At 37.7% G+C, this 10,998-nt stretch overlaps 1 protein-coding gene across 1 annotated transcript; it reads left to right on the top strand.

The window, feature by feature from the left end:
- Positions 1–6,862: 6,862 nt before the first annotated feature.
- On the top strand, positions 6,863–9,922 carry LOC141700012 (EIN3-binding F-box protein 2-like). Its single transcript, XM_074503782.1, has 2 exons — positions 6,863–7,117; positions 7,561–9,922. Exons 1-2 carry the CDS (start codon positions 7,093–7,095, stop codon positions 9,513–9,515), a joined length of 1,980 nt encoding a protein of 659 aa, XP_074359883.1. The 5' UTR covers positions 6,863–7,092; the 3' UTR covers positions 9,516–9,922.
- The last annotated feature ends 1,076 nt before the right edge of the window (positions 9,923–10,998 follow it).

The following is a 10,998-nucleotide window of genomic DNA, read 5'->3' as shown; positions in this document are numbered from 1 at the left end:
AACATGACTCATAGTTTCTCTCAACTTCTAAGAATTACATTTTAAATACAGAGACTGAAATATGCTACAACACTAAACTTATTTCTAAGTAAAGCTACACCATCAACGGATAGCCAAAGTGGTCTTATCCGTTGAGGCTACAGACACTAAATTTCTACTTAAGTGTTTTGTTAAACATATCATCAAACTAATGCACATACATTCCTAACACCTTCTCCAGTATATGGACAAGCTAATGAGTAGAGTATACAAAGCTCGTTATTACTCAGATAATACTTATTTGAATGCAAAACTAGGATCCAACCCTAGTTTTATTTGGAGGAGCGTTTTGGAGGCTCAATCTTTAATGAAGAAAGGCGTAAATTGTCGAGTTGGTAGTAGCAATTCTATGAAGATACTAGAGGATCATTGGCTACCAGTGGAACACAACCCTTATGTTCAATCATATAATGCTGGTGTAACTAATCAAAAGGTTGCAACTTTGTTGGACATTGATAGGGTCAATTGAGACATAGATATACTATTTGATGTGTGTTGAAGAAGAGGAAACTAATTTGATTTTGTTAATTCCTGTAAACGTAGAAGAAAAATATAGTTGGTATTGGCATTGATATGGGCCAAAAATAAGCCTAGAGACATAATAGTTGTTGTATTAATTAAACCTAATACGGTCTAATGATAAAGTCCAATTAATGAGGCCTGAAACCCTAATTATTTGTTAATTTCGTAACTAATAAATAGGGTGAATTAACAGCTCATTAAAGGTGTTTAATAAATGATATAATTCTGTGAATAGTAGCCTCCAAGGCACCTAAACCAACAAGGAATCTGATTTCTACATCTTAGGACTCTAATGTCCATTCAAAGACAGAGACTTACTCACCAACTCTTCTAACCCTAGTCCAATTCGTGGACATCCAACATCTATATGAAAGGTCTTATCCCATCATTCATAACTATATTTTGGCTTGATTCTCTAAAAATACAGAGATACGTAGGCATCTTGTTTATTTTCAAGATGTTCACACACCCAGCTTTGTCCTTCAATTTGTTCATTTCCTTCTCGAAATCATCCGAGTTAGATTTCCAGGATTTGTCCTGGTGGAGTGCCTCCTGATAGTAGGCATTGCTCTGCACACAGAAAAGGAGAAAAAAGGAATTAGTCAAGAACATACAAAAATGAAAGTGAATAAAAATGAGGAAAGGTAAGAAAAATACCGTAGCTTAAGCCTATGCGCCCATGTGATCGATCCTCTCGATATCACATTATGTGGCTATATCAGTATAATCACAAGGAGTGATGAAGTGGAAAGACCAATATTTGGCGTGTTTAGTGGATCCCTCCACAGTGTCCCCCTTGCGAAAGCCCCATTTGGGCCTATAGGCTTGCCCCTTCAAAGGGAGATCCACATCATCGCCCAACTCCACCTCGGGCACATGGGGCTTTAGAAAAGACGACCCATCAGGCTTGCCCCTTGGGTCTAGGTTAAGCATGTGTTGCTTTTGGCGGCCCATTTCACCATCTTTGGGCTTGTTGATGTTATTTATAGCCTCACATGCTGAAAGAAGAGCATGCACGAGATAAATGTTAATACACAACTAGTTAAAATTAAGTGAAAAAGAAAAACATGGGTAATTGAAATTACCCTTCTTCGAGGCCTGGGAAATGCCAACTCTCTTCAACGAAAATTCTTCTAAGAGAGTCCAAATATATGTTTGGCCGTTATCCGCAATAAGGGCTTGGTAAGCGGTTTCCTCCTCATCAGTTAATCTGATGGTGCCTCGGCTAACGTCGACCACCTTACAAAAGGACCTATGGAATAAGGTGGCCTAATCACCTCCAGTCAAAGTTAATCTAACAAACCCATCCCTCCATTTGAGATTATTCTCATGGATTGAATTTCTATAAAAAATATGGGGGCATTTGGGCCTTTGACGAATCAGAACCTAGCCCATTTGTGTCAAAGGGCTATTGTAAAATTTAAAGATTTTTCAAAAGAGAGGGACTAAAAGAGGGAAGTTATTCCTAAGACAACGAACCATGAAAAAAATTATGTTCCTCCAAATGGAGGAAGCTGACATGGGTTAACTTGAATGTCATCTAACATACGACGTATAAATTCATGAAAGAGAAACCTAAGGCCATCTACTAGGGTCCCCCTATAGATGAACATTGTGTTCCCTTCTCATTGACAAGTTCGGTCACCATGAGTGGCTGGAGTAATTCTAAGGTTAGGAGGAAACTTATATAAACGATTGAAATTCTCTATCCTACCATATAATTCGTGAAAAGTGTTCCTATGATTGTAAGAATATAAGCTAGATAGGGAAAGATATTCATCCCCTCTAACATTAATCATGTCAACGAGAGATGTGTATACAGAAGAGTGAATTTCAATGAGGGTACCTCGTTTGGATGTATTCATCTGTGCCACCCTAGCGAGGTCATGATCCGCCATTAAAATGCTTTGGGATGAAGGCTTGAATTTGTAGGAATACGTGGAAAGGATAAAGATTGTTGAAATTTTCAACAAACTTTCCCAGAAGGTGGTAGGGAGAATGCCGAAAATCGCCTAACGGTGGAACCCTAGATGATGATCATTAATATCCTTGCTAGAAATTGCCTTCTAAATGAGAGAAATGAGAGAATTCTACTAAGAATGAAGTGAGAAATGAGTAAGTCACTCCACTTCAGTCTTACATAGCCATATGAGTGGTAAGTGAATCGACGAAGGACAAGGAAAAGCTGTTAGGGATTCGAGCACAAAACGCAACGGAAAAGCTCCATAAATAAAAAAAATTGAATCCCTACCGCAGGATATATGTATAATGATAGGATAATTATGGAGAATAGGATCATATAACTTAATAAAGCTTTCTGTATGATAATAATGGAAGTCCTGATCTTGATGAATCACAACAGCCCTCCTTGCAAAGATCCGCTCTCCAAAAATATCCACACGGACGTACGATCGTCCAACGATCACCGGAGCTGGTACTAGCCGATTAGATTGCCTCTTTCTCTCTCTTTTTCTCTAGCCTCTCTAAAATGTAGAGCTGCTAGGGTTATTCTTAAAAACGAATTATCACTAGTAACCCTAAAACTATACATCATAATGTATATATAGAGAAGAGATATAATAAGGCTTAACCCTAAACCTAATGGGCTTCTAAAAAAAACCATTCTGATTTTGGGTTTTTATTACTATTAAATTCGAATTCTAATATTTATAATTAATCAAGTCTCACTTAATTAATTTAATAATTAAATTCAAATTAATAATAATAAAATATTTAAATTCATAATTTAAATAACACTCCGTTTTAAACGTTCTTTGTGTGTGACCCTTTAGGTTATTATTACGTTGACAATAATTTTATTTTATAAAAATAAAATTATAAACAATGAGTGGCATCTAATAATACATCATTGCTACCCAAGTAATAATAATAATTGGTGATTCAATTAAACCTTTCGTGAATAATGTACAATGTAATATAATCCATTTAGCCTTATATTATAGATCAAACTCGAGACATGCATTGTGTCATCCTCTGTTAACGTTTAATCCTTGTTTTTCTTGATCAATGAGTAGACTATTAAATAAATCAGTATTTGAGCACGACCATGTATTTTATATTCTTACTCAATCAAGAGGCCAAAAAATATCACTCCTTAATATAGGAGGGCTAAATCTCATCTAGATCATTCATATTTCTCATACGATTCATAATATACCCAATGTCTACTTGTATTATTACGGGGTCAAGGATAACTTTCAATATTATCAAATTGTATTAATTCTCGTATAGAAATATAATGACTTCAGGTCTAAGGACCAATACATCATTATCACTGTGATATTAGCTTAAGACACTATAAACATGTAGTATCTCACAACGGGTCAATCCAGCACCATGTATCTAACACATGTGCCTGTGTTTTGACTTTAGTATCACCATACTTATGATCAATGATATGTGATCATCAGTCAACAAACACACTGGTCTCAATGAATTTATTATCGTCCCTTAACAATAATACTTGACTAGGGACCTTTAGGAATATAAATACTATTCTCATAATCTCATTTCTTAGTCCCGCGCTTAGAGATATAGATTTACATATCATATTCTATGGACATTTATTAATCTAACATTTTATCACAAAAAATAAAGGTATAATAAATTTCTAAAGAATAATCCATAGAATCATAATTAATAATCCAAATACCTCATAATATAAACATAATAGCGTTGTCTTTAGGGCACACACTAACAAAAACCCACAAAGCCAGGGCCCAAAAAGAAAAAAAAACTCGTAAGGTAAAAATATCTAGAACAATCTAGAAGATCTAAGGACGAACGAAACGACAAAATAGGAATGTAATAATTGGACCATAAATCGACTAGAATCCTGGTCGATTAAGAGTAGAATTCTGGTCGAATTTTTAAACGACCAGAGTGTCAAAATTGCCCATAAGTCGACTAGAATTCTTGTCGATTAAGGACATAATTCTGGTCAAATTTCCCCCGACCAAAGTGTCAAAATGGACCATAAGTCGACGAGAATCCTGGTCAATTAAGGGCAGAATCCTGGTTGAATTTCCGCTCGACCAGAGTGTCAAAATGGCCCATAAGTCGACGAGAATCCTGGTTGAATTTTCACTCGACCAGAATGTCAAAATGGCCCATAAGTTGACGAGAATCTTATTCATCTTAGGGCAGAATCCTGATTGAATTTTCACTCGATCAGAGTGCAAAAATGAGCCATAAGTCGACCAGAATCCTGGTCGAAATTGACAAAAAATCCTGGTCGATTAGGGATACATCCTGGTCTAAAAATAGGAAAATCTTGGTTATATTTTTGACATAAAAATGGAAATATTAATGGAAAAAATTCCTGAAAATCAGGGAATTAAAGAGTAATTCTTGAAAATTCCCGAAGGTCGGGGGCGTTGCCCCAGAACCCCCATTGGGGACCACGATGCGTCCCTAAATCCCTAAACCAGGGCGCTACGCCCCTGGACCCGGACTCGCTGACCGGGCAGCGAGACCTCCGAAGTCCCATCATCGGGGGGCATTAACTGATTCAATGCATATTCTAGCGGAGGAAATATATAAGAAAAATGAGTATGGAAAATTTCCAAAAAATTGTTTGAAGCCTCGAGAATGACAAATCGTTGTGAGTGTGTATGTCTCTCCGCACTTTATGATAAAATGATACCCTGAAAGGGCACGAAATGACTTAACTACTACGCAATCCTGTATTAAGGTTTCCTAGAAGTTGGGAGGAAAATGATATGGGTCGAAAATAAGCCTAGAGATATAATAAATATTGTATTAATTAGACCTAATACGGTCCACTGACAAAGCTCAACTAATGAGGCTCAAAATCCTAATTATTTATTAATTTTGAAATTAATAAATAAGGTGAATTAATAGCTTATTAAAGGTGTCCAATAAATGATATAATTCTGTAAATAATAGCCTCCAAGGCACCTAAACCAACAAAAAATCTGCTTCCTACATCTTAGGACTCTAATGTCCATTTAAAGATGGAGACTTGCTCACCAAGTCTGCCTACCCTAGTCCAATTCTTGGACATCCAACATCTATATAAAGGGTCTTACCCCATCATTCAGAACTACGTTTTGACTTGATTTTCTACATACACAGAATACATAGGAATGTTGTGAGGACAAATTTAAGCCATGAAACACAAGCGCAACCATTAATGGCCTAGAGCTCACAAACCCTATTATTAAATAACATAATAAATATAACCTACTTTTCTACCCATACCAGGCGTAAGGACTAATTGAAAAACTACTCTGTTAAAACTGTATATGCTTTATATAAATTTTAATTCTAATCTAATAGCCTTGGAAAAAAAATAATTTAATAGCTAATATTATTTCACGGGGATGGTCCATGGCAACGGTTTTTCAGGAAATCCTTATACAACAAACAACTTTTTAGCCGTTAGATCAACCATCCAACGATTATGATTAAAAACAATAGTTACAGGGACAATGTCCGCGGTCCAGAGAAATTACCTTTTTGCCCGTAGTCACGGACCGCAGACATTGTCTGCGGCCCGCAAGGGTTGACTCAGTCGGTTAAAGAAGAGATAATTATCCCGTTGGTCACATGTTCGAATCCTATGAGAGAAGAATTTATGATTATGTTTTTCCTAAACGAGAGCATGTCGCTTAAGTGAGATTTACCTTGATTCACGTGGTTTGCAGGCTATTGCGTGAGTCCGTAAGTTTTACGCAGTACGCACCCGAAGATATCAGCTGCGGATTTCCTACGATAAAAAAAATATTTATTATATAAGGACTACCTAACAAACCGTTGTCAGGACCATCCCTTGTTTCACACTTGTTCAAAATTTTTACATTATTATCCATCTTAATTGCACAATCCATTTCGACCCATAAGAAATATGAAACAATGAAATAACACACCACAGAAATCACACAACCAAACTACACTTATAAAACTAAGCGTATAAAAGCCGAAAGGTGAGTGACAAGGAGAGATGGACGTTGATTATTAAAAGAACCCCCAGCTTATTTAATTTAAACAACAATAAAAAAAAATGGGACCAAACAAAAAACCGGTTAAACCGGTAATAAACACAGATACATTGAACTTGTTGACATGCAAAGTGCGATGGACATACACACAATGCAAAAGTATAATGTATCTATCATATGTACATAAACGCACATCATCCATCAATCTACATCATAAATCTATACATACATTGTTGTGCAGTTCAGATTCATCCCCTCTTAAACTTGTCGGAATAAAATAGTATTATTACAACAATCTTAAATATATATACTAGTACTTATATGTACATGTACTCTGTGTCTTAACAAAAACTCAACTCTTTCTTCTTCTCTTATACTTTCATCTGCTTTCTCTTCTCTTTTTTCCCCTGCATCCTGGTGGGGTTTTTCTGATGCTTTCAGTGTTGTTGCAAGATCAAATCTTTTTGTTTTTCTTGAGTTTTCTTGTTTTCTTTCATTTCTGCTTCATTTTAGCTCTGTTTTCTGAGGTTTTCATCAAGATTCAGTTATGCCTGCTCTTGTCAACTACAGAGGTATGTTTCTGTTCAAAGATTGTATCTTTTTGTGGTTTTTTTGTGGTTTTTATGTTATGTATTGATATTTGGATGTTTGAATGGTTAGTTTATGTGCTAGGCCATTATTTTGGTGTTTGAATTTATGCTCAGATGATCATCTGTTTGTTGTGTTTAGAAGTTTGTGTTTGGTTAGATATGTAACATATCTGTGCTTGTGCAGTTGTGCATATGATTATATGAATGAAATTAGAATAGTTTAGAAGTTTATGTTTTTTTAATGTTGCTTTGATGGGTAATTAGTATTCTGAACAGAAATGTGAAATTGAAATCAAAGACAGTTTTAGGACTATGCTTAAGTTATTTGAGAAATTGAAAGATAAAAAGTGAAATTTGATTAGTGAAGTATTTGAGTGATTGTATGGACTGGTTTTCTGATGATGTTTGTGATGAATGGTTTTCAGGGGATGATGAATTCTATTCTGCAGGCTCAGCTTGTTCTGCTGATTCAGCTCTGTTCTTTTCTATTGGTTCCAATGTGGATGTTTATGGCCCGTCCAGGAAGAGGGCACGCATTAGCAGCCCGTTTGCTTTTGAAAGCCAGATGTTTGAGGAGAAGAGATCTTCCATTGAAATTCTTCCTGAAGAATGCCTCTTTGAGATTTTCAGACACTTGCCAGGTGGCCAAGAGAGGAGTGCTGCAGCTTGTGTCTCAAAGCAATGGCTTATGATCTTAAGCAGTGTCCGAAATACTGAAATTTACAAGAGCGAGAGCACTCAGGCAGGAGAAGAAGTGTGCAAGTCTGCGCAAGATGTTGAGATGACTACTGTTGATGAAATTAAGGAGGATGACTGTGAGGGTTATCTTACTAGGTGCGTAGATGGAAAGAAGGCAACAGATCTCAGACTTGCTGCTATTGCTGTTGGCACAGCTACTCGTGGGGGACTTGGCAAGCTTTCAATCCGGGGAAGCAACTCTATTCGTGGAGTTACTGACTTGGGTCTTTCAGCAATTGCCCACGGGTGCCCTTCTCTTAGGGTTCTCTCATTGTGGAATGTTCCCTCTATTGGAGATGAGGGTTTACTTAAGATAGCTAGGGAGTGCCACCTTCTGGAGAAACTTGATCTAAGCGAATGCCCTTCAATCTCTAACAAGGGTTTAGTTGCAGTTGCAGAAAATTGTCCCAATTTGACTGCAGTAACAATTGAATCCTGCCGAAAGATAGGTAATGAGAGTCTCCAGGCTATTGGACGGTGCTGCCCTAATCTGCAGTCACTCACTATTAAAAATTGCCCTCTTGTTGGGGATCAAGGTGTTGCTAGTCTGTTGTCCGCAGCTTCTGCTGTTTTATCAAAGGTCAGGTTCCAGGCTTTGAATATTACTGATTTCTCTCTTGCTGTAATCGGGCACTATGGAAAGGCTATTACCAATCTAGTTCTTGGCGGACTTCAGAATGTGAGTCAAAAGGGTTTCTGGGCATTGGGTAGTGCTAGGGGCCTGCAGTCTCTTGAATCATTGCTTATTACTTCATGCCGAGGAACAACAGATGTAAGTCTTGAAGCAATTGGAAAGGGTTGCCCAAATCTGAAGCAAATGTCCCTCAAGAAGTGTTGCTTTGTGTCTGATAATGGGTTGGTGGCATTTGTGAAAGTTGCAGGATCTCTTAAGAGTTTACATTTGGAGGAGTGCAACAGAATCACTCAGTTTGGCATATTAGGCACACTTTCAAACTGCGTATCAAAATTAAAATCTCTAGCTTTTGTGAAGTGCATGGGAATCAAGGATTTAGCTCTGGAAACACCTACTCTAACCCCTTGTGAGTCTCTTAGATCCTTGACCATTCAGAATTGCTTGGCTTTTGGTAGTGCTAGCTTGGCTATCGTGGGGAAGTTGTGTCCTCAGCTTCATCACTTGGACTTGAGTGGGCTTTGTGCGATAACAGATGATGGCCTTCTACCACTGCTGGAGAGCTGTGTGGATGGACTTGTCAAGGTGAATTTGAGTGATTGCCTTAACTTGACCGATAATGTGGTTGCAGCCTTGGCTAGGTTGCATGGTGAAACCCTCGAAGTGCTGAATCTTGAGGGGTGCAGGAAGGTTACTGATGCAAGCTTGGCAGCCATTGCCGACAACTGCTCGTTGCTCAGTGATCTTGATGTTTCAAAGTGTTCTATCAGTGATGCTGGAGTTGCTGCTTTATCCCGTGGAGTGCAGCATAATCTGCAGATCCTTTCTTTGTCTGGTTGTTCCAATGTTTCAAACAAGAGCATGCCTTCCCTTGGAAAACTAGGCAAGAACCTTGTAGGGTTAAATATCCAACTCTGCAATTTAATCAGCAGCAGCGCAATTGAGCTGCTTTTGGAGAATTTGTGGAGATGTGATATCCTCTACGGAGTCAACACCTCTGTGCCCATTTAAATATGCAGATAACGGTGTTGTGTAAGAAGGTGACGGATAGCTCAGGCACATAACTTGATACAAATATAGATAACGGGACAGCAGTAACACTTGCGGCACATCATCAGTGTGATTTCTTTTACCTCAGTGGCTCGGTTGTTTAACAGGAGACTATGGCGGATTGTTTTTTCTCATCATTTTTTGCAGGCTTCCTTGCCGAAAGGAATGTCTAATTCAACTCTCTTGGTCCCCTTCACCGGAGACTGATCCGTTTCATGGCCATTGGTTTTCTGAGAATATCTTCACCCTGTCCTGGTTCGAGGTCTCCACTGGTGGCCCTCAAGTATGCAGTACTAGTCTAGTGTTCTTTTTTACTAGTCCACAGCTTGACTGAGATCAGGTCTGGGGTTCTTGTATAAGTTGTCAATCTTGTTCTTGTTTTTTTCTTGTTGGCTCTGGCCATTTCTACAGCTTGGGTTGCTCAGTCTCAGGGGTTTTGGACATGGCAGCTAGTCCTCTTGTTGCCATCACAACCTTTTTTGGTTGTTTTTTGTGCCAAACCCCATTTTTTTATAGGATGTCTAGTCCTATTTTCTTGAGCATCTCATTGCTGGTGTAATGGTTAGTTATAAAAAATAAAAAAAATCAAAAAAATTAAAAAAATCAAAAAATCAAAATAAAACTACTTTTTAAGTAGTGAATTGATTGTGTGTTGTGCTTTCCTTTCCTTTATTATTTTATGAAATGCATGGTTTATATACGTTTCATCTTTGTTTCTACTGCTGTTATGAAGCTCTATACGAGGGAGCTAATCTATGTTTGATTTATAGGATGATTAACTGTTAACAAAATGTATATTGAGACCTCGCACCCCGACTCCAAATTTAAAAGAATTGGAGTTTGTGAATTGAAAGAAAGGTTTGACGACAAGACAGACCTTTCTTTCGACTTATAGTCATTCTATTGTATCATTTCAAATTCCTATTCTTATCGAAGAGAAGGAACGAGAAAAACGGAAATCTTCCTACCCGAACAACCAATATGAGCTCGAAGCTTCCTTCGTAACTCCCAGAACTTCTCGGTAGTGGCCCTTTTCATATCTTTCTGACTCATTTGGCTCTCATGCTGTTTTACTCAAATTACTTATGATTGATGGCATGGTTTTTTTGGCTCTCTGTAGGATTTTTCAAATAATAACGCAAGTTGAGGGGAAAAGAATAGGCTGCAGGGAAAAATGGCCAAAATTTCGGTGAAGGCAACCCACTCTCCTATCATTCTCTATAATCAGGCACCGACGAGAGCCTCAAGTGTTGAAAGGTGCAACTTGTGGCAACTCACCTGTACTGATGGAAAGAATTGTTTGACCAATTTTTGGTCCCATCTTTTAACTTTTTTTTGCCCTTACAGATGTACATGATTTTGGTCTCTTCAAAGAAAAAGGTATGTAAATAGTAGATAGATTTATGCATAGTAGATCAAAACAGTAAAACAGGTATTGGTGCAC

Source organism: Apium graveolens, unplaced genomic scaffold (genome assembly GCF_009905375.1).
Source record: "Apium graveolens cultivar Ventura unplaced genomic scaffold, ASM990537v1 ctg1631, whole genome shotgun sequence".
NCBI lineage: Eukaryota > Viridiplantae > Streptophyta > Magnoliopsida > Apiales > Apiaceae > Apium > Apium graveolens.
The sequence above is the reverse complement of the archived record's forward strand: the minus strand, read 5'-3'. Positions and strand labels throughout refer to the sequence as shown.

Bases quoted from the DNA above. Each gene is read 5' to 3' on its own strand.
- LOC141700012 (XM_074503782.1), top strand. From the start codon at position 7,093: ATGCCTGCTCTTGTCAACTACAGAG. The intron at 7,118-7,560 runs GTATGTTTCTGT...AATGGTTTTCAG, and splicing joins TGCTCTTGTCAACTACAGAG to GGGATGATGAATTCTATTCT.